Source organism: Microtus pennsylvanicus, chromosome 21 (genome assembly GCF_037038515.1).
Source record: "Microtus pennsylvanicus isolate mMicPen1 chromosome 21, mMicPen1.hap1, whole genome shotgun sequence".
NCBI lineage: Eukaryota > Metazoa > Chordata > Mammalia > Rodentia > Cricetidae > Microtus > Microtus pennsylvanicus.
The window spans coordinates 34,772,336-34,796,087 of NC_134599.1; the positions used below are offsets into that span (position 1 = coordinate 34,772,336).

At 50.5% G+C, this 23,752-nt stretch overlaps 1 protein-coding gene across 2 annotated transcripts in view; it reads left to right on the top strand.

The window, feature by feature from the left end:
* Positions 1-4,630: 4,630 nt before the first annotated feature.
* Rhoq (ras homolog family member Q) overlaps positions 4,631-23,752 on the top strand; it is a 38,146-nt gene continuing 19,024 nt past the window's right edge. Inside the window, exons 1-2 of one of the 2 annotated variants that reach the window (XM_075955547.1) lie at positions 4,631-5,214; positions 5,758-5,816. In XM_075955547.1, coding sequence (XP_075811662.1) covers positions 5,073-5,214; positions 5,758-5,816 — 201 coding nt within the window. In that variant the 5' untranslated portion in view covers positions 4,631-5,072. The remainder of the gene's footprint in view (positions 5,215-5,757; positions 5,817-23,752) is intronic. The other variant, XM_075955546.1, reaches the window with a different exon arrangement.

Here is a 23,752-nt window from a genome sequence, read left to right on the forward strand (position 1 = left end):
TTTAGCACATCCGTGGCTTAATCTGAACATAGGGACGATGTGTAAGAGAAAGCATTATTGTGACAAATGATAGATCATTCCACTTCCTAATTGGCAACTTCCCATAAAGGAATTTCATAGGGGATGGCGGTGCCAAGGCTCGGAGTGAGCATGGGCTCCTGTAGAGACAAATCAACAGACTGGAACTGGAGACAAATCGTGGCTTTGCGATAGACGCATGTCACCTTCCTCTGCTCCTGACCTGACACACTTCTCCCTTTAAAACAGTCATTCCCACTGTAGTCTTGGGGGACCTGCGAACCCTGGTGAGCAGCAACCCAGGTGAGTGACACTGCCGGCTTCCTCTCCAGCAGAGAGCCTCCTTTGGGACTGTGGCCCATCACGCGGGAAGGGTGGATAGAGCCGACCAAAATGGTCCCCAACCCCTTTCCAGAAGGATGGTTTTATGGATGAGGCGTCACCCGGGTGTTAGGCAAAAGCCATCCGACATTTCCCTACCATGACTGGCTTAAGGACGAACTGAATTGATCCAATCAGAGGAAGTCTAAGTCTTTTAATTATTGAGTCAAGGAAAACCTGCTGGTTGGAGCAGTCAAAGGAAGATAGAAGCCCTTCCCATGCTGTTACCGAGCCCTGCGGATTTCTGTCGTACACACATTCTCCAACCTGACCCTCTTCTTCATATTCATGGTAATGCTTCAATTAGTTAAAGATTCATTCATTCATTCATTTATATACAGTGTTCTGCCTGCAGGTCAGAAGAAGGCACCAGATCTCATTAGAGAGGTTGCGAAGCACCATGTACTTGCTGGGACTTGAACTCAGGACCCCTGGAAGAGCAGTCAGTGGTCTTAACCTCTAAGCCATCTCTTCAGCCCTGCTTCATTCAGTCTAATGTGACCTCTCCGCCTCCCCCCTCTGTCTTAGTCTCCTCCTACTCACCAAATCCATGCTCTAGTCCCAGAGGGGTCTCCAACGACAGACTAAATTTGTCGTTTCCTTTGCCTACCATCTTCAACACACTGTCTTGGAACACATGGCCAGTAGCATAAGACTGGAAGACATTTCAAACCTTAGCCCGGCTACTTGGCTGTGTAACTGAGCAAGTTTCTTAATGCCTTTGCATATTCCTTTCCTCAGCTTATAATGAGAGCACTGTAGAAGTCAGAATCCCTTTGGTGACCAGTGACTGAAAACTAACTTCAGTAAGGCAAAAAAGGAGAGCTGTGCTGGGCAATGGTGGCAGCCGCTTTTAATCCCAGCACTCAGGAGGCAGAGGCAGGCGGATCTCTGTGAGTTCAAGGCCAGCCTGGTCTACAGAGCTAGTTCCAGGACAGTTAGGGCTGCTACACAGAGAAACCCTATCTCAAAAAAAAAAAAAAAACCAGAGAGCACGCTATACCAGCTGTTTGGCCATCTAAAGAGCCACAGGAGCACAAGAATCCTGAACTTAGTTTACCCCCATGAGCTTTCTTTGTGTGAACATGCATGCAAGTGTGCACATTCATGCAAGTGTGTGTGTGCATGCTTTAAGGGCAGCACATCTCCACCGTGGTTTCTTTCCAGCCTCTGGCTTGCACTAACTAGTTTCTGAATAGCCAATGGTTTTCAGACCCACACAAGCCAGCTATGCAGTGAAGAGGAGCCCTGCTGTGAACTCCCAACTTGAAAACTCCAGGAAATGTGTGCCTTGTCTTGCCTTGGTTGCGGTACCCATGTAGGGCTAGTCCTCGTGGGTTCAGGCAGGATGTGGAAAGTAAGAGCTTCCCGCCAAGTCACATGAAGACAGAGATGAAATTACAAAGAATATTTATTAGAAGCAAGTGGTGCTGTCCTAGACTGAGCAGCCAATAGCCGCTGTCTACAAATCTCATCCTGCATAGTATTTCAGAGATAAAATAAGATTACCTACATCACTGACCTCCGAGTGCACAGCACAACCCAGGTCCCGCACAGTGCTCTGCCAATCCCTCCCTCGTTCACCATGTTCACTATCTCCTTCCATTTAGGCTCACCTAGACGGTACCTTTGTCTCTTGCTGTGTAGATAAAGATGGTCTTCTCTGTATGTTATGTGGCAATAAGGTTTGACAAACAGGCAGCATCATCGGCTCCTACGCAACGCTAAGTCTGCTCTCTGTCCACCTAAGAAATTGTGTGCTGCTCTCCCTTGGCCAGGGCCTGCCCTCTGCTTCTCCCAGGCCTTCTCCTATTAGCCTCACAAGTCCCAGGCCAATGATAGTACTTCTGCAAGTCCTTCTTCAGCATGCCCACAGCTCTGCACGGCTGCTCCTCGGCTCTTCCAGAAGCCTGCCCTTTCTCCTCCACCACAGTACTGATTACATTACGTAGTAATTATCTGTTTGCCCATCAGGTCCTTTCCGCTCCCCCTCTAGCCATGGTGGCTTGCCAGCTCTAAGTCCCCTGGCCAGGAAGAAAGCCTGGCTTCTAGTCGACCTCAATTCACACTTGTTAAATGAAGTACTGAATGAATCAATGAGGAGGAGGAAGGAAGGAGTAGAGGAAAAAGAGAAGGCAGCCTAGACAAGCTCACTGTTCCCACACAAACCTGTGTCTGTTTTAATGCTCACAGTTGGAACAAAAGGGGGGGAGGGAAGCAGAGGCCTATGGGATGCTTAAGGACAAAGTTGCTTCCTGTTCCCCAGTCCTTGACATTTGAGAACTGTTTTGGGTTTTGTTCTGTTTTACCACTTTTTGCCCATGGGAAATAGAGTGTCTTGCAGAGGTCTATTTATTCCAGTTGAAGGGAGCAGGGGCTGACGAGGCAGTATTCCGGATGACTCTCCGACCCCCTTTTTCATAGCCATACCAGGTGTGACCGTCCCCAGAGTGCTAATATTCTTGGCAGTCTGTCTGGCATTACTATGCGCCAAGGGAATGAGGTCACCGTCGCCAGTGAAATCACCACTCTATGATTCAGCGCCCATCAGTTCCCAACTTGGAGTGTGCTCTAAGATTCCCAGAGCTTCCCACAGCCATCCAGAACCTGGGGTCCCTGGGAGACCAGCTCACATTTTTAGAGCAAAAGAACTGAGGCCCTGAGAAAGGCGGACTCGCTGCTAACTTGTGGTGCTTGGACCAAATTCAGCTTTCCAGCAGAGCTGGCTCCCACAGCTCCCTCGCCTCTTCCACATATCCTCCTTTCAGAATACTAGCCTCTGCAAAAAAAAAAAGGGGGGGGGGCGCCTGAGCTAATGGTGTTCCTTCCCTCCTCTCCACGGGAAAGAGGCAGATCTGACTTCAAGGCAGTTTGCTGCCTTTCTTAGCCTTTGAGAACTTAGGAATAACTTCCAGATTTATCAACGCAGCCAGTGCAAGGCCTTCCACTCAAATGCAATGGGCAGGTTATAGAGAGAGATATTACCATACGTTCACAAGGAACTTTAAATGATACTCGAAATCTTCCTGGTAGATTTGAGAAACCTTCCTGGTAGGTTTCGGGTTTGAGAATGGGTCCCATGTGGGAGAATGAAATGAGGACATCGCGGTAAGCATTTCCCTCAAGTGCTCCCGAAGTTCTTGACTGCCAGTAGTAACCACTTCCCAGCTACTAGTTCCTCATCCAAAACCCGAGGGCGAGGGTCTAAATGACCCCACGCCCCTCTCACCACAGTTATTTCTACCACTGCCAACTGGTGAGTAGGAGCGATTTCTTTGTCAGAAAGTGGGGGTGGGGGGGTGGGGGTGGGACGGGGGGGGGGGCGTTCAGCACTGAGAGCGTCTTCGTTTAAAGCAGCACTGGGCCACAGAACGGCCCCGGCCAGACAAGTGTTTCCGGACTTGCCAGACAGAGGCGCAGGGTTGGCCCTGAATCCCCAGCCAAATCTCAGAGCAGGAGGACACATCATATCTCAAGAATCACAACCAAATACTTTTGGAGACTTTGGCGGGGGGGGGGGGGGGGGGGGGAAAGCTTTGAACGATGTCGCCTCCAGGGGGAGCACAAATAACATTTGCTGTCTCCTGAACAGGGCTCGCCCCTTTGTGGCTGGTTGGGGGTGCAATATGCTGCATCTCTTAGTCACCAATTTCATAGAAAATGACTCAAGCTCGTGCTGCGAAAGGCGTGGGGGTGGTGATGCTTTAGAGAAAGCAATAAGCCAGGAGTCCCAGTTTTCAGCTCAGAGACCCACCACGCTTCCAGCCTCCGCGCGTCTTTCTAATTATTATTGTTATTAATTATTTTTATAACCTTCTTGGCTTCTGTTCCTGATTTCTAGTTGCGTGGAGCATTTGCAGGCCGATAGGATGGCTCCTTCCTTCCAGGCTGAGTTTAAACAAATACATCTGTGTAATTTTGCACAATTGCGTCACCGTTGAAGTCGTCGTGGTTCCCCGAAAGGCCTCCACGTCTCCTCCCCGCACCAGGGCCTGCAGACGCTTCCGGGCTCTGGCCGCACTTTCGCGAGGAGCCCTGGGCTCCTCCCGAGCCGCTGCCCGAGAGCCCCTCCCCCCAGCTCCCCCTTCCCCACCCCCTCCGTCCTCCCGGGCGCCTCCTCCACTGTCTCCACGCTCGCCTCGCGGGGAGTCAGGGTAGGGTGAGCGGCAGGGCCCCCACGGCGGGCGCGGGTGCGAGCGCGGGGCTCGGGACGCGCGGCACTCGGGAGCAGCGGGGACCGCCCTCCTCCGGGCCCAGGCGGGCGGGGGCCGGGGCGGTGCGGGGCGGGCAGAGCCGCCTGGCCCCTCCCCTCCGCCGCCCTCCCCAAAGTTGCCGACTCCCTTGGGGCCGGACAGTCTTATGATCCGGCGGATCCTTCTGGGGAGGCCGGGCCCGGGAGCGGGTACGGGCGCCGAGCGGCGGGGCCATCAGGCGGACGCAGCGAGCGGGGCCAGGGCGGGGAGCGGGGCAGCGATCGAAGCGGCGGCGGCAGCAGAACCCCGGGCCCGCCGCACCTTCCCCTCCGGTGAGGGGAACCGCTTTATGGGGCCAGGGGGGCGGCCCTGCTGCGCCAAGCGGCGGCGACGGCGGACCCCCCAGGCGGGCTGGGGTTGAGCCCGGGGCCGGGGCGGGGGCTCCGGGGGGACCATGCCCCGAGGCCGGCCGGCCGCAGCATGGCTCACGGGCCCGGCGCGCTAATGCTCAAGTGCGTGGTGGTCGGCGACGGGGCGGTGGGCAAGACGTGCCTGCTCATGAGCTATGCCAACGACGCCTTCCCTGAGGAGTACGTGCCCACTGTCTTCGACCACTACGCAGGTAAGTCTCTGTCCTGCTGACTAAGGGGCTGATCCCGGGCCGGGAACTTTGGAGCAACTTTGGCTGAGCCCCCTGGCTGCCTCCCCTGAGCGTGCTCCCCTCCCCCGCCTCACCCTCTGCCTGGCGCCCCCCCCCCCCTCCAGACTGTGACTCTGGTTAACCCCTCAAAGCAGCTCCCACTCCCTTCCTATATTCCCCCTCGCCCCTTCTCCCACACTTCTCAATTCCCTGAGCGCCCTCCTTGACCTTCCCACGGTTGCTTCTCTTAGCTTCTCAAAGCTCCTGTGGGGGAGACATTTGGGGACACTGGGATAGACGTGGCTTTGGGACTTGGGAGAAGAGGGGTGGATAGTAGGGGTCCACATTACACCTAGATCTTATGCCACATGACAAAAAGCTGGACACAAAACGGGGGTGTTCTCTTCCTGGGAGCACCCACACACCTCCCAGTGACTTGGGAAAGGAGGGTCCTGTGGGAAGCGAAATTGCTCGACCTCAGGTCATTGTGAGCTTCTCTCCCCACCCCCACTTCTGTCCTTGCAGTCAGCGTCACCGTGGGGGGCAAGCAGTACCTCCTGGGACTCTATGACACAGCTGGACAGGTGAGTGTCTTGGCCTCTGGCCGGTTCCTTTACCCCCACCCTTCGCCAAAGCTGTGTGACTGAAGGGCCTTGAGAAACTGAGGTGTCTGACTGGGAGGGTGTGTCTTCCAGGGGCTCCTTCTGGATCAGGTTTTTTTTTTTTCTTAAGTCAGCAAATTAAGGAAACAAACCAAAAAGAAAATGCAGACCAGTGTGAACCCCCGGGACGTGAAAGTTTTTGACTGTATGGGTCTTTCTGTGTGTTGCCTGCTGTGTGGGTTCCAACTCCTGTTGCAAAGTGGCGGCGGCCAATGGTGAAACGCTCTTATTTTTAGTTGCTGATGACCAGGTCTCCCCCCGCCCCTCACAGCCTCTGTCTGGTCCCTCATTGGTGAGTGGTCTGCCTGCCCGAGGAGCCTGATTGGTAGGAAATGGCATCATCTAACATGATGGGAAGGCATTTGGTTCTGGTTATGTTTATTACAATATCATTGCACTCTGGGACTCCAGTCCCTGAAAACGTAATTTGTGGTGTTGCCAGAGGACCACAGGGGAAAAGGAAAGAAACGACAACTGTCAGCCACTCCCTGGGGTGCAGGGAGGCTAGGGTTAAGAGTTCAGCGTGAATCTTGGAGGAAGAGCTTTCTTCCCCCTGGAGGGCCAGGTGACTGTGTTTTCTTTGGAGAGATTATCCTGCAGAGAGGAAAGGAACACTTCTCCCTTCTGCCGCTGGCTAGTGTTTGCAAACCTGAAGGGCCAGGCTGTTCTCCTTGAAGGATTAAGGCGCTTGTTCTTTCTCTCTCGCTCCCTGACCCAGCGCATCCGCCTTGCCAGACCCACTTTCTTTCCTCTGGGGCTAAGATGATGAAGTTTTGCAGAATTCAGCTCTGCTGTTTGGCCTGCAGTCTCAGGAAGAAGTTTCTGTGTATTGTGCAGACTTGAGGACTCTGAGGATGTGCGAGCCACTGAAGGCCCGTGACTGGCTCTGGGGGAAATTCAATCACTGAGCTGCTTTATTTGTGCACAGGGGCTTGAAAAAGAAAAAGAAAGGAGGTGGATAAAGAAAGGAAGAAGGAAGGAAGGAGAAGAAAACTACGACCACCATAGATACTATATGCCAAATATGTTGTTTGTTTAGATTTGCCTTTTGGAATTGTATGCTCTCAGATTCTATACCGAAGTCTAGAAATATCTTGTGGGTTGGAGGGTTTTTTTTTTTTTGCGGGGGGGAGGACTTGATGTGGCCCTTATTTCTAAACCATTAGTGGAACATCTGAGCCTGGAGAACTGGCGATTTAAAGACCAGAGGACATTCCCTGTCATGAAGGGGCCCAAGCCCCTTCTGATTCACAGATTTGGGGGCCTGATTTGGCTAGTCTTTCAATGTCCCCCCAGCCTTTTGCCAGTTATGAAAAGCAAGGAGTGGAACTCAGCCAGATACCACCAACTTTTAAGTTGTGATGTTGACAGATAAGAAGTTGATATTAGTTGAAAATAAAGTTTGGGGGGGAAGTTTCTATTTTTAACGTTTTATACTACCTCATTTCATTGTTGCGGTGATCGCGTTTCAATCAGGCGCCTTGTTTAACAGGACGTGTGAACGTCGGAGTTCTGTTTATAGAGAGATCCGTTACTATTGACCATGTGCCTATGTATGTGCATCTCAGGGTGTGCAGCTCCCTAGAGCTTGCTGCTGGGATGAAGACCCTTGCACCACTCCAGTTCCAGGTCCTGGGACGTGCCGGAAAGCTCCCCGGGTTGGCCAGATTGCTTGTGTGCATAGAATACCTGAAGTTTTAGTCATTTTCTTGGTGTTCGTAGACAGAGTGAAGGTGGGGAGGATGTGATGGGGTCCTGTGCTACCTGATGGTCGGCTCCGGTGGTTTTTCACTTATTCACTGGTACCTTTGATTTGGGGTTAAAGTTATGGATAATTCATTCCACTGGTAAGAAGTAAACTTAATCATTATCAGACAACGTAGTAGGACCATTGTATCATGCTAAGCAACTGGGGAACACAAAAGAAGACATTTAAGTTAGAGGCTTGCCAGTGCTGGTGTGAGTGTATGTAAAAGTCTGGATCAAATGATTGTTCATGCGTCTTACATAGATTTCTGTGTTGATTATTAAAACCCCACTTCTCTATGAATAGGTATCCGATTCCTTTTATGATACTGATGGTGGTAGATAAATACATAGACATATATACACATACTTACCTGTTGAGGATTTTAAGACAGAGAGACAATAGAGGAAAGACTATGGGCTTTGAGACCAAAACGTCTTGGGTTCAGATCTCTACCTTGTGTGTGGTTCTAGCTGAGTTATTTACTTTCTCTGTAATAGTAAAATGTAGACAATTAGCATCTGCACTGCAGAGCTGTAGGCTGCCTTAAATTCATTAACCTTTGCAGAAACAGTTGGCGTCCACAGTTCTTTGTATATAGTAGGCGTGCAAACGGTATTACAAGAGATTACTGTGCTCTGCAGTGGGCAGGGTAACGGGGGTGTCACACGTGGAAGAGGACATATGTATCCTGCATGCCTAAAGTTGGTAGATTCTACTAGAAGCGTTAGCAGATGTGTGGAGCCACAGGAATCCTTTCGGGTTCCGGGGAGAAGTTGAGAAGCGAGGGGCATATGCAGGTTTCTGTTGGTTCTTCTGTCCCAGAGACAGAGGGATGAGGAGGAAGATCATAGCACTGGAAGGCATTGCCTTCTCTCCAAACTGTTTGCTCGTGCGTGTGGGCGCTTGGCATACCTACTTAAAGAAGTGCAGCCATGCCGCCCTCAGGCTGGCACCCCTAGTCCACTTTTTCAGTCTTGACTTTCTTGATGACTCTAGTCAAGTGCAAAGCAATAAGCGTCATTTGCCCAGTTGACATATTAGGAATCTACCAGTTGGGTTGGGGGTGGGTGGGTTAGGTGGTGACCTTTGGCCTTCTTGACCTGGCTGCTGTCACTTGACCTTTGCTGTGAGTAGCAGAGAGAGGGGGGGGGGGGAGAGAGAGAGAGAGAGAATGAGAATGAGTACGGGAGTGTGTTGGGCATCAGTCCCCACCCTGTGCCTTGTCTGGAGACATCTCTCACCGCTCAGCTCACTCACAAGCACTGCTGCGGAAGGGAACTCCCCTGCTCCTCTTGGCTGAGCCCCGGCTGGTCCTAGGACTGCTTGCCATTTGGACGGCCAAGCGTTCTGGAGTGGAAGTTGACAGTCACCTCCCTCTACCCTGGGGGCCTTACAGGGAGGTCTGGCTTTCTGCCTGTCTCTGGGGAACTTCTCCTTTTGTGTCTGACTTTGGGCCTTCAGTGTAGGCTCCGCGCTAGCCTCTGTCTGCTCTGGGAAGGGACTAGAAAGGTGGGATTGTCCCCACTGCCTCCACTCTTGGGAATGAAAGGAAGTGGGGAATCTGTTGGCAGCTGCACTCTGGCTCCCGGCTCCAAGCCTGATCTCTTAATCCTTGGCAGGAAGGCAGAACTTCATGCTCTGATGAGGGAAGCTCTGATCCAATTTATCCCAGGTCGCAGAGCACCCACACTCGGGAGGGTGTGTGCTGGGGTGAGTTTGGGATCCCCAAAGTTATAGATTTAGCCACTGTCTCTGTGTCCAAGTTCACACACATGCTTTATGTACATGGTTGCTGTATCTGGCAACTTAAGCATCCGAGTTCAGGGTTGCATACATGAGCGCTATAAATAGCCTTACTCCCGTGTCCCCTGGGTTAGCTTCTCAATGACAAATGAGATTCGCTTCACACTTGCCATAGTCCAGCAGCTGTGACTGGTTCCCCACCACCACCCCAGGGGCTCTCTGGGTACCCAGGGAGGCACTTCCTCCAACAAAGGGAACATCCACTGAAGGCAGCAGACAGGTCCCTCCCCCTTCTGCATTTCCTGGGATAGCACCCAAGAACTAGTCTAATGGGAGGAGGGGCAGGGAAGGGCAAGGGTGCTGCCAGTGCACCAGGTGCCTCTTCTCTTCAGGCAGGGCTAGTTCAAGGCACCTTTCCAGGTTGGCTTTTCCCAGAGAGGGAACAGCAAGCAAGTGAGCCGATAGGAAAGCGGTGAGTCAGGGTAAGTGTGCACTGTGCAGAAGTAAGGGCGTCGGGAATGGTCACTCACAGCCCTCAGCTCAGCTTCCCTAAGCCCCGCCTGAGAGTAGCCCTGAGCTCCTTCTAGATATGAGCTGCAACAGGTGAGATGTGGCGCCGAGCATCTGGTTTCCCTTGGTAACCCACTGTGGATTTCTTGTCTGCATTTTGCTAACCTTCGTAGAAGCTATTTATATCCCAGGCTGTACCGTATCACGCAGGCAAGCTGGTTTCCTCCTCTGTACTGAGAAGGAAGGTGGCCTCTGTCCATTCATAAGTAGTTGCTGTTTAAAATATACCATGTTTTCCTGCGTGGGACTTGGGTGGTCTGTTCCAGCTCCAGCTTGGGTTCACAGGCAGGGACCTTAGGGTGGGGGTAGTGCTTGATTGGGCCACGACGGGCTTCAACCTTTCTGGGCCCTTTGATCAATTTTCAACCTGATTCTCCCGAGGTCTGGTGACATTTCCCGTCTTTAACGTTTCCTGAGGTATGCTAGGCCTGAGTGCTGCAGACATACCAAGTGCTGCCTCATCGGCCTTGGGGAGCTGGGGAGGTGGAAGGCCTCAGGGAGCTGAGCCTGTATTGCTGTGTGTGCCATGATATGGCTAGAGTTTCTTTGTTTTGTTTTGTTTTGTTTTTTGGGGGGTTTTGTTTGTTTGTTTTGGTACACTACTGGGGTTTGAACTTGTAGCCTCATGCTAAGGGGCTTTTTGGAGAACTGGACTTCTGTGCTTTCATTGTGGAATTTGGGGCTTCAGGGGATGAGAGCAAAGGACAAAGCCAAGCAGGTCTCCGTGGGAGTATCAGTTTCTAGCAAAGACATGTGTGTTGGCAGCAGCAGATACCCCAAGGCCCCAGGCATGGCAGTGATGCTCCGAAGAAGAAAAAAGGCAGAGGCAGAGAAACCAGGCAAAAAAAACCCTACAAATGCAGCAAAAAAAAAAAAAAAGAAAGAAAAAAAAGAAAAAAATCCAACAATTTATGACTGTGATAGGCTAAGTTTCCTTTTACACCTAGGGGTTTGATTTTGCCCTAATTTGGCCAGCTTTGGCTGGGGAGTGGCTTTCTTTGCCCTCAGCACTTTCTTGTTCCTCTTTCAGTGCCTTTTGCAGCTGCTCTGAACCCAGGAAAGCCTGCAGGTGGTCGGTGGCCAGCTGTTCTAGCCCTTCATGTGCTCCCTGGACCATTGTCTGCCATTGCCTCTATGGAGGCTCTGGGCCCCAGGCTGATGGAGCACTGTGTGTCCTCCACCACATCCCCGAGCCCAGCCCAGTGTCTCTGACCTGACTCGCTAGGCTTGAAGGGTACCAGGTTCAGGACTTTGTATCATCAAGGCTTTTGCTCCCTGATCTCCTGAACAGAAGGTAGTTTGGCAGTGGGAAGGTGGGCGTTGGATTCTGCAGATAAACATCAAATTCTGTCTGTACTTTGGTGTGGCTGAGATAAGTCCACCAGCCCAGCTCCTTCCCCCCCCCCCCCCCCCCCCGCCCCAGCCTTTTTCCTTCTGTATGGGTTGCAGAGACAGTTTCTACTTTGGGCAAGGTGGCAGTAAGGATTAGTCCCAGGAGTGCCGCATCACCTTGGTTCTGGTGACACCCATTTGGCGTTCTAGTCTTCTGTGGGAGAAAAGGGAAGATGGAGGGACCCTGCAAAATGCATTGCGCAAGTGGGAAGCTGGATGAGAGCAGCGTTGTAGGACCGTGTTTGGGAGATGTAGGGAAGGGAAGGAGGCAGGAGAGCACTGCCAGCCAGGATGGGCTGTCTCACTGGGCTGTAGAGTCCTACCCAGGCTCTGCCATTTTCCGCCGAGAAGCTTCACCTCTCCCAGGCTGATGTCCTTAACGATACAATGGGTTATGACAGAATGGGTTATGATAGTACTTACTGTCCAGTACGGTTTGGGAGCTAAGAGCATTCTAGCTTCCAAAGGGTCTTCCTCTTCTCTTAGGGTGGCCAGGTAATGCTTGGGACACCCTCATGTTTCCCTTCCAGTCACTTACCCATGCTCCTTGTCCCCACCCAGCATGTGTGAACACAGACGCTCCTGTCTCTGCCACTAAGTGCAAGTTTGAGAAGCATGGTGCTAAATGAGGTCTTGCAATAGAGTAGTGAGAGAAAGCTCGCATCTGGGCAGGGGTGTGGGAAGCAGTAGAGAGAGGGTAGGCTTGGGCGGTGTCCCGTTTGTGTCTTTATGGGCCTGGGATGCCCGCTGTGGCTGTCAGCTTGAGGTGTAGGCTTGATAACTACATTATGGACTTTTCCCCTCTTGACTGACAACTTAGTAATTAGAGAGATATTAATCTGCTGCTTTGTTGCTTGTTGATCTTAATAGAAAAGTCAGCAGAGGAGGAAACCTTTATTGTTGCATTTCTTTGGTGGTGTCTGGCCAGGGAAGGGAGCCGGCCTCCTCTTCAGATCCCCAGATATATCTGTGGAGCCTCAGGGTAGACTGGGGCCTGAGCCTTGAATGGTATTTTCCCCACAGTGCAAGCTTGTGGCCTCTCTGTTTTCTCACCTCTGTGAGGCAGGGAGGGTAGTGGTGTTTGCAGTAATCTGCAGGGTCAGAAAGGTTAAGTGGCTTGCTGCAGGCCATGTAGTTGGTGAAAATTAAAAGACAAGTTTCCAGGGCAGAACTTTGGACTGCAAATCTTGGGATCTTTTGTGTTTGTTGACACTAATCAGCTTGCCCATCAGTAAATGCCTTGTTCCACCGCACACGCTCCTTTATTGACTGTGCCATGCAAAAGCTCCAATCACTTTTCTAGGCAGAAGAGCTGGTAGGCTGGCTTCCGTAGGTGGGATGTCAGGGCTGGTGCTGAAATTGCTTCAGCAAATGTTGTTCCTGTGAGCTTGAGTCTGTTTTGTCTATTTGCCCACAAACCACTGTACTTCCTTAAAAGGGGCATGTCGGGGTGGTGCCCATGCCACTCTGCGGATGAGTGAGTGGACGAAGCTTGGTGGCATTTGCCTTGTGTCCTGGGCTGAACTGTCAGTGGACTTCCCCAAGCCTAAGGGATAACACCCCCTCTGTGCCCCTGTCTGCTTCCTGTGCCCTATCCTGCCCACTTGACTTGACCTGTGGTCGGGGAACTGCCCCACACTGGCCGCTTGGGTCTCTCTTTTACCCCTTTTCGGAGTGTTCTTTTTTAGGGGAAGCTGTCTCTTCACAAATGTGTGTTTGGACCTTGGGGAAAAGAAATGTCTCTCCTGTCCAAATGTCCCCTAATGCATCCCATATCTCCATCTGCTGCTTGCTATCTATATAGTTTGCTGACGTGGGCCATCCGCATTGCCACCACCTTGTCCGTGGGCTCCCAGGTCCCATGGGCTTCCAGCTTCCCATGGTAGCTGGCTAGATGAGAACATCGCTCTATAGCTGGGCAATAAACAGTCCCCGAGTATCAAATCCGGGCTGGGACCTGTGGTGGAAGTACACTGGGGTCTGTCTCTGGGGTTGCCAGGAGGCCAGCGTCTGCTCTTCTGGTAATGAATTCCTAATGAGAACTAAGTTAAAACAGGGCTTCTCAGATTGGATTCCTACATGTACTGGCTTCTCGAAATGTAGTCCTCTGTACAGCACAGATTGCCTGGGAAGTTGTCAGGCATCTCAAATCTTAGAATCTACCACCATCTCCTAAATCACAAGCTTGGGGAAATCAGTTGTCCAGGCTGGACACATGATTCTAATGTAGGTCAGAAAGTCAGAGCTGCTGCATAGTCACGGTGAGTCCCGGCATCTCCTCTCAGCAAGCCGCCCACCATCACCTACCTTACACACTGTGCCTCACCCACTTACACTCTGTCTGGGGATAGTGACCGGACTTCATGTCTAATCTTCTTCCCTCCCAAACATTCGCCTGGCCTCCTTCCTCATTTTGAACAAGTGTTGGGACTGTCCACATTTGCTCAACAAATGGACCCCTCCCGGCCTGCCTGTGGACAAATCAGAAAAATAGAGGCAGGATGTCATGTGACAAACCTCAGCCCCAGAGTGTGCTGTCTGCCTTAGGGGGATGCAGATAGTAGACGCCACAGGTATTCCTTGAGCCAAAGTGTGCTCTCTCCTGCACACTGAGTAGCTTGGTCTGATCTCCTTAGCTGAGGCTTTTTCATGGCATCAGACCCTGTGCCCCATCGGGATGGTGGCTTGACTTTGTGGTGTCTCAGCTCCAGAGTAGATGGGCTGTGGCACCTTCTGGTCTTAAATCCTAGGCCGGTCAGGTCCACAGTGGCTGGAGGCAGAGGAGATGCTGTGTTGGTCCACACCCACCTTGGCACCTTTTTCCCTTGGCAGACCTCAGTGTTTTAGGGAGCGACCTCTTTCTCTAGTCCTCCCTGCCCCCTTCCTTTCAAATTTATCTGTTTCCCTTAAAATAAAATAAAAACAACAAACAAACAAACAAAAACCCACAGCCAACTTGTTCCAGTGTAGAAGCATCATCCTTCGACTACCATAATGGTTAGGATTATGAGCGAGGAGGCTTGGAGGAGGCCCCTTGGAGGAGCTGCCCCCTGAGCGCATTTAATTCCGACTCCCAAGTTCAATTAAAGCTCCATTTGCTCCGGCTTAATTGCAAAAGGCTGTCCTCGCCGGCCAGCTGGGTCAGGGCTCGGACACTCTTATTACCCGAAGGTGTTTCTAGAAGCTTCTTTGGCCCTGAAAACCTGGGGATGGTGGTAGATGTGGGAAGAGAACAAAACAGGTGCAGAGGAGGGGCAGATATTTCTGCTCCCTACACCAGGGACTCTGTCCAACAAGTGGAATCATCCAGAAATCCAGAAAGTCTGAGGGGCTTGCTTAGCAGCCCCCTCCCATTTGAGGTTGACCTATACCCCACTTTTGAATTTTAACCCTGTGACTGACCGAGCTACAATCTGACATGTGGCTTCATTCCTGGGTAGATCTTTATTGCCCATGAAGATTGCTGAAGTCCCTAAGCGGGGGAATATGTGTGGCCCAACACTTTACACAAGGTTTGGAAATCCCCATAAGAACTAGGTGGGTGTTGGATCTCAGAGAGTCCGTTAGTCACGTTATTATGGGAAAAAAAAAAACCTGACTTTCATAAGTGACTTTGCCATTTGGAAGAGGATCTTGACCTGTCTAGACATTATCGAAGGCTTTAAAATCAGCGTAGGTGGTGGTTAATGCATTGCCGCGTAAGCACAGTGGTACTCATTGCAGGGCTGAGGAGGAGACAGGCTGCCGGGTCCATTGCAGGGCTGAGGGGGAGACAGGCTGCCGGGTCCGTTTGGCTCTAACAGTGGCTGTGTGGGTCTGAACTGTTCTCTGGTGAGTCTAGACCCACAGAGCACTGCCTGCTGTCAGGTGTGCCTCCGCAGTGACCTGTGGACATAAGAGGAGGTGGCAGAAAGGCTGTATCGTTCTGGTGGGTCTAGACAACACAGCCTTCCTGCTACCACGGGGGCAACAGAGGTATCAGTAACCTGGCAAGTCGGCCAGGGCTGTTCACCGGTGGCTCAAACTGCTGATGTATGCGTTCACACTTGCTTTATGTTCGAAGCCGAGATGTTGTAAGTCACAGAACATTTTTATCATCCCCCCAACGCCCAGAAACTTCACACCTGCTGTTGGTCCTTCCTCATATCCTCTTCCCCCATCGGTCCACTTCTGTCATCATAGACTTGCCTATTCTGGGCTTTTTGTGAAGATATTTGCTCTTTTATGTCTGGCTCTTTTCATTTGACATGTTTTTAAGGTTCATTTGTGTTGTAGAAACTGTCAGTATCTCATTCCTTTTTAGCTGGACGTTCTCTCTTTAGTCTTTTTCCATGTCCTTTTTCTAGGTTCTGGGGACCGTATTCAGGGTGGGACAGAGTGCAAACTTCTGCTGTCCTTTGGCCCCCCCAAAGGATGTGGCTGTTCTTCCTCCTCCTGTCCAGTGTTCTTGTTGCCTTTGTGGTCTCTGGTTTCTCTCACCCCCATCCTACCCTAATTTCCTTATTCATCAAATGTATGGATGTATTAAGCACAGATGAGGTAAGGAACAAAAATACCCACCCAGTGGGGTTTCCCCTTTGTTGGAATGGTTTATAGAATTGGGAAGCCATGTACACAGCTAACCGAAATACGCATAGAAAATGAAGATTCTGTAAAAATGAGAAAAGTGTTACAAATGTGTCCACCCAGGCAGAGTCTCTGTAGAGTCTCCTCAACTCAGAAGTGGCTCTGTTGGGGACAGTCATGATGGTCAGGTCCATGGGTCTGTCTTGTCTTGTAAGAAACAAGAGTCTAAGTGAGGTTGCCAACAGGTATGTAGGGGGAAACACAAAGATATGAACCAGTAGGTCACAGAAGAAGAAAAGCAAGTAACCAATCAAAACTCACGAAGACATGGAAATAAAGACTTTTAATCTATTGAATTGGATAAGATAGAAAAAATATATTCCAAAAGACAGGAAAGTCAATATACTACTAGGCATGGCCAACTTGGCCTTTTGGGCTACATGCGCCCCGAAGTAGCTATAAATGTGGCCCAGAAAAAAAAAAGTATAAGCTTACTTAAAACATTCTGAGATATTTGCATGTGGGAGAGATTTTTGTTTAACTCAATCACACAGTTCTTGAGTGTGAACTCTGTGGTGTTGGACCGGCCATGTCGTTAGGAGTGAAGGCAGCCCCAGCTAGTTTGAGGGTGTCTGACAAAGCCTCTCGAGTTTGCCGCCATCCGTTTCTCTGAATTTGTAACAAGAAAATACTCAGAGCTCACACAGACTTACATACAGTGGTATTCTTCGCGGCATCACGTACGGCAGTGGATTCTAAACACGCTGATGAAGAGTGAGAGGCGGCTACTGAGCACAGGACAGTGTGTGTTAGGATAATAGCAGCCATTAAAATCTGCCTTCACAAAATTGTAAAGAAATTTAAAAAGCTAATGATTCACGCGGTCGGAAAACTCGTGCATTAAAACTATAAACAGCAATGACTACAACTTTGAAAACATACACATGTATAGTAAGGGGAAATGTAACAAAACAGTCAAAGCGGTTGGCTCTAAGTAGTGATAGCAACTACTTTTAGAAATTTACCTCTTATTCTGTTTTCCGCCAGCTTTTTTGAAAGTCATATTATTTTTATAAAAGTTTTAATGTAGATGGTTTAAGAGTCAGCAGTCCTGACAGGGCCTGTTAAGGAGAAACAGAAGCTGTCTCCATGCTTCTCCTGCAGCAAGGACGTATCCCCTCCGTCCTCACGCCCACTGTCTGCTCCCAGCTGCTCATTTCAGTGGCAGACATTCTGTCTACACTGCGATGCTGCAGCCCTGTAATGACACCGTGATTCCAGGGTGCCATTCCCAGTGGCGAGTTTGTAGTTTTAGTCTCCCGGATGATGAGCGTTTGTCTGGGACTGGTCACAGCTGAGCCCTGTATGTAGGGTGCTCACTAACTCGCTCTGTCCTGTGGAGCTGGGCATTGCCCCCTTGCTTAGATGTCACTTTGCCGCCTGTTTCACCTTCAGCCTGCGCTTCCATGCATCATCCACGTCCTGCATCTGTCAGCCTCTCCCTGGGCGTATTCCTCCTGAGCCTTCCAGCGCTGCACTGAGTTAGTGACTGTGGTATACTGAGTTAGTGACTGGTATACATCGGGGGTACTGAGTTAGTGACTGTGGTATATACATCAGGGGGTACTGAGTTAGTGACTGTGGTATACATCAGGAGTACTGAGTTAGTGACTGTGGTATACATCAGGGGGTACTGAGTTAGTGACTGGTATACATCAGGAGTACTGAGTTAGTGACTGTGGTATATACATCAGGGGGTACTGAGTTAGTGACTGTGGTATACATCAGGGGGTACTGAGTTAGTGACTGTGGTATACATCAGGGAGTACTGAGTTAGTGACTGTGGTATACATCAGGAGTACTGAGTTAGTGACTGTGGTATACATCAGGGGGTACTGAGTTAGTGACTGTGGTATACATCAGGAGTACTGAGTTAGTGACTGTGGTATACATCAGGGGGTACTGAGTTAGTGACTGTGGTATACATCAGGGGGTACTGAGTTAGTGACTGTGGTATACAGAGTTAGTGACTGTGGTATACATCAGGAGTACTGAGTTAGTGACTGTGGTATACAGAGTTAGTGACTGTGGTATACATCAGGAGTACTGAGTTAGTGACTGTGGTATACATCAGGAGTACTGAGTTAGTGACTGTGGTATACAGAGTTAGTGACTGTGGTATACATCAGGGGGTACTGAGTTAGTGACTGTGGTATACATCAGGAGTACTGAGTTAGTGACTGTGGTATACATCAGGAGTACTGAGTTAGTGACTGTGGTATACATCAGGGGGTACTGAGTTAGTGACTGGTATACATCAGGAGTACTGAGTTAGTGACTGTGGTATACATCAGGGGGTACTGAGTTAGTGACTGTGGTATACATCAGGAGTACTGAGTTAGTGACTGTGGTATACATCAGGGGGTACTGAGTTAGTGACTGTGGTATACATCAGGAGTACTGAGTTAGTGACTGTGGTATACATCAGGAGTACTGAGTTAGTTGTGGTATACATCAGGGGGTACTGAGTTAGTGACTGGTATACATCAGGAGTACTGAGTTAATGACTGTGGTATACATCAGGGGGTACTGAGTTAGTGACTGTGGTATACATCAGGGGGTACTGAGTTAGTGACTGTGGTATACATCAGGGGGTACTGAGTTAGTGACTGTGGTATACATCAGGAGTACTGAGTTAGTGACTGTGGTATACATCAGGGGGTACTGAGTTAGTGACTGGTATACATCAGGAGTACTGAGTTAGTGACTGTGGTATACATCAGGGGGTGACTGAGTCTAGTGAAATAAAGACCTCTCCTATGGAGTCCCATGTGTGTTTCTCTGCAGGGTGGTCGCTGTGGAGATATCTTGGTCCTTTGAATGGGCCTTGACTTCTTGTGTTTGTTCTTTAGAAGTGCTTGTCTCTCTGCTTACATCTCAGGCACGACCACAGAAGGTTTAATTGGCATCTCCACAGGTGCTGGCCCGACTTAGCATGTGAGGAGACGGTAGTGCATAAGGGGGCTGTTTAATTCAGCTCTCCCCGCAGGTCAGGGTTTCTCAACAAATACCATCCATACAGGCTGGACCGTTGTTCTTTAATGGGAAGAGGCTGTTTCATGCGCTGTAGGATGTGCAGAAACACCCTGGTATCTCTCCATTGAGCGGGTAGTACCCTCCTCCAGCTGTGGCAATCAAAATGCCACAGACTTTGACACACGTCCCCTTGGGACAATGCCACACTTCCCCCACCTCCAGGTGAAAGTCATGATTCTACTGTGATCTGTCTAAACCCTTCATTTGGGAATTCTGTGAAAATCAGTAGTGTTTTTGTCTTTCTTCCTGGGCTAGGGTCATATTTCCCAGAAAAGAATATCCATCCTCCAGCCCAACAGCTCACAGAGTTGCTGATATCCTGGGAACCAGTTGGAAAAGGCACCTTGAGGGCCTCAATTTTAAGCACATACCCTCTTCTTTTTGCAAGGTTAGAGAGTTTGTCATGGCATAGAAGGGGGCAGAAATTAAACCATGCCTTCACCTTTGTCCTGTATCTAGAAGAGCATACCGCTCCAGACCTCACATCTCAGCCCCCGGGACATATTCGTATTTCAGACAGCTGCTCCTGAGGCCCACTATGTTGGCCCAGGAGCTACAGTCCTGGGCCTGCTCAGCTGGTTCACTTTGTTCTTTTTAGAATCCAGAATCTCTAGATTCTAAAATTTTTGTGGCTGCTGTTTCCTTTTCTATTGGTTTTTTTCCATGTGGCTGTATGACTTAAAAAAAAAAAAGGAAAAGAAAAGAAAAAAAATCACAGTACATCTTAGAGGACTTTAGCGAGACGAGAGATAAATGCATGTGTTCAGTCACTGGGATCTAGCTGCAGTCGTCCCCTTTATAATTAGAAACACAAATATGTTTCAGCGCAGCTCCTTTTCAGCGCCTGCCTCAAGACGCCGAGAAATGAATTTTAAGACGCTTGCTTGGCATTCAGACTCTAGAGCAAAAGTCAGTGAATGTCTCAGAGGTTTTGTCCTCTAGGACCTGAACCACATCACAGCCTTTTCCTTCCACATGTGAACCCGGTTTTCTAGTGACCGGAATCTGGGTCCACCAAGGTCCAGCACTCGTGGGGTCTGCACAGACCGTGATGGTCCCCTGGACACATTCTCATGTAAATACTGTCTCTCAGATTGCAGCTTCCTTTGGTTGCAGCCCAGTCCCCTGATTAGATTTGGTACTTTCATGGTCCTCAGTCACCCGAGTCACTGGCACTACTGATGACTAATAAACATATTTCCATTCATTCATATCTCAAAATGTATTTTATTATTATTTATTGCCAGTGGTTATGTGGCTCCCGTAACCCCCTCCATTAACTGTCTGCGATGTTGCTGCTATTGGAAGGCAGGGAAGAAAACTTCTTGCTTTGGGTCAAGGGCAGACTGTCCTAGTTGCTCTGACCTAAAGCAAGTTGAGGAGGAAAGGCTTACACTTCCACAACACTGTTCATCACTGGAGGAAGTCAGGGCAGGAACCTGGAGGCAGGAACTGATGCAGAGGCCATGGAGGGGTGCTGCTTACTGGTTGGTTCAGCCTGCCTTCTTATAGAACTCAAGACCACCATCCCAGGGCAGCCCCACCCACAATGCACTTGGATCTTACACATCAATCACTAATTAAGAAAGTACCCTACAGGTTGGCCTGCAGCCTATGTCATGGAGGCGTTTTCTCAACTGGGGTGCCCTCCTCATAGAAGACTCTAGCTTGTGTCAGGCCAACATAAAACTAGCCTACCCACAGACCTAAACAGTTTCCTGGGTAAGGAGATGGCATGAGCGTGTGGGTGTGGGTGGAGAGGGGACACCCTTGGTGGAGGAAGTGCTCCAGGCTAAGAGAAAAGCACAGAAGGTGTCCAGAAGTGGTTGGGGTGGGTGGAAAGCATGCGCAGCATCCTGTGTCCAGTGTCCATTTTGGTCAGAATGAGCTCTCGAAACAAACTTAGGCAGGCAGAAGAGCTTGAGGTCAGTTGTGGCAGGTCTGGAGCATTCTGCTCCAGAGTTATTCCTTCTAAACCATCCAATCAGGAGCGAGTGCTGCCTGGAGACCAGTGCTGTCAGAGCAGGTGACATGGACATCTGGTGGTTTCCTTATAGCTCTTATAGCCTCTTCTGAGTCCTCAAGAGGGGGCCAGTTTTTCTGCCTTCTGACGGCACCTTGTTAGCAGCCTAGACCTGCAGTCAAGGACTCAAGGTCCTCTTTGGACCCGCGTCTCGCTCCGTCACACTAGCAAACTGACCTTGAACAAGTTCCTATCTCTTTGCTTTTGTTTTAATGGTGGATTATAAGGCCTGATACAAGAAGCTGACTACACACCAGCATGCAGACCTTAGTTCAGATTCCTCGCGTCAGTCCATAACTTGCTGAGTGGGATAGGACTGAGAGGGACAGATTCTGTAATTCTGGTGGTGGGGAGGCAGAATCAGGAGGCTTCCTGGGGCTTGCTGACTAACCAGTTTAGCCAAATTGGTGAGCTCCAGGGTCTCTCACTGACGCTGTTTCAAAAAAAAAATAAGGTAGCCGGGCGGTGGTGGCGCACGCCTTTAATCCCAGCACTCGGGAGGCAGAGGCAGGCGGATCCCTGTGAGTTTGAGGCCAGCCTGGTCTACAAGAGCTAGTGCCAGGACAGGCTCCAAAGCTACAGAGAAACCCTGTCTCGAAAAACTAAAAAATAAAAAAAAATAAGGTAGAGGGAGAGCGGGAAGATGGCTGACCTTGACCTCTGGCCTCTGTGCACACGCACACCAGCACCTTTATACATCCATGCACACGCTCATGCACTCTCACACGAATGACGAGGGGAGAGACTGAATAAACAGGGTTAACGCGTGGCTTCAGAGAGCGCATGTCCTCGGCCCTGACCCTGCACGCCGAAGCTGCAGTCCGCTGTGTAGTGACTTCCTCTTGCGGCCAGATCTCACTAGCTTTCTTAAATAACCCAGCGGCTTGTTAACGGGGGGGGGGGGCTTCTACATTTTCATTTTCCAGACAGCACGTTATGTAGCCTCCATAGTGGACTATGAGCTCTAAAGGGACTCACTGGACAGGTATCATACGGCTGGGTCCGGAGCAGGAACCTTAAGGTATAATTCGACCAGGTCACAAGGTGTGGTCTTGACCTTGGGATCCACCCCTGGAACCCTTTGCTTCTGGGACAGTTTCATTTCTGAGCCCCCCAGAGTTTGGCCGCTGTCTTCAGTGGCCTGGGATGGGATGATATAGGCAGACTGGCATTGCCTCTGAGGTTGTAGGAGGATTGGTAGAATACCTGCCGGGCATGCATGAAGGCCTGCATGGTGCAAACCTGTCCTCCCAACAGTAGGGGAGGTAGAGGCAAGAGGGGCGGTTCAGTTACCCCTAGCTATATTAGCACATTTGAGGGCTTTGAGGACAGTTGAGACAGTTTCCTAAAACAGTACACAAAGAACATCCTTTGTGTACGCCACGGTACACACGGAAGCTGCTTGGCTGCCACCTCTCTGACGGCTGCTGTTACTCATCCACTGCAGAGCTAGACCACCGTGCCTTTGTCACCCTGGTGACGGCTGCTGTCACTCACTCACTGCAGAGCTAGACCACCGTGCCTTTGTCACCCTGGCTCTTAGCTTGGGTTTGGTCAGTGTCAAGGATGTGTCTCCCTAACCAGATTCTTTCAGTGGGGAACCGGTCTGTCCCGGCTGGGTAGGTGAACATTCACGTTTGTGTCCATGTAGATGGGTCCCAGAGGTCAGCCCCGGGTGTCTGTCCTGAGGTAACACTGCCTTACTTTATTTAAGGTCTCTCACTGACCTGCAGCTTATTAAGGAGGCTAGTTTGGCCGGCCAGTGAGAGATCTGCCTGCCTCTGCCTCCCCAACGCTGAGATTACAGGCACCCAGCTTTCTGAAGCAGATTGTGGGGCTAGAGTCATGTTCCCTTCACCCACTGAGCTGGCTCCCTAGTCCCCAGAGCAGAGCAAACATGTCCATGTGTTTTTCTCAAAGTCAGCTTTGCCCACAGCATTCTCATTCTCTCTCTCTCTCTCTCTCTCTCTCTCTCTCTCTCTCTCTCTCTCTCTCTCTCTCTCTCTCTCTCTCTCTCTCACACACACACCTATTTATAACTCTGCCCCCAATCTGAAAGTGAATGGGGAAGAAATGCTGGCGGGCTGGATCTAGACGAGCAGCCACCCCATGTGCCGAGAGCCTTTTCACTTCAGCTCTTTTAATCTAACCCCAGCTCACTGTGAGGATCTGTAGTAGTCTAGATAAAGGAGACAGGGAAGGTGACCTGCTAGAGACCACATAGCTGGCAAGCCCAGCTCAGGTTCAGAAGGTCAGTGACTCAAGCTTATGACGCCTTGCTGGCAAACCCTCGCTGTCTAGAGAACTTCGTTCGGGCTAGAATTCTGCCCAGCGGTTCATGTAATACTGGATAAGCAGTAAGCTCTTTTGATGGAGCAGGAGGCTCCTATACGTGGGGCTAATGGTGAAGCCCAGTGCGATGGTTGGAACTTCTGTGGGAGCAAGAACCAGGCAGCCTTTCCGAGACTAGGCCTGCAGGACTCCATGGCAACCCTCACAGTACATGGTCAGAGGCAAAGGAAGTGATTCTGCAGGGGATGGGGGGTGTCACACAAGTCCCAGGAGGGTAAGCTATGCTCAGGAGTGTGGAAGTACCTATGGCAATCCTGACCTCCCTGCCTCTATCTTCTGAGGGCTGGGATCGCAGGCATGGGCACCTCGAATGCCTTTTGTGGCATTGGTGGCCTAACCTAGGGCTGCTCCAATGCTAAGCAAACC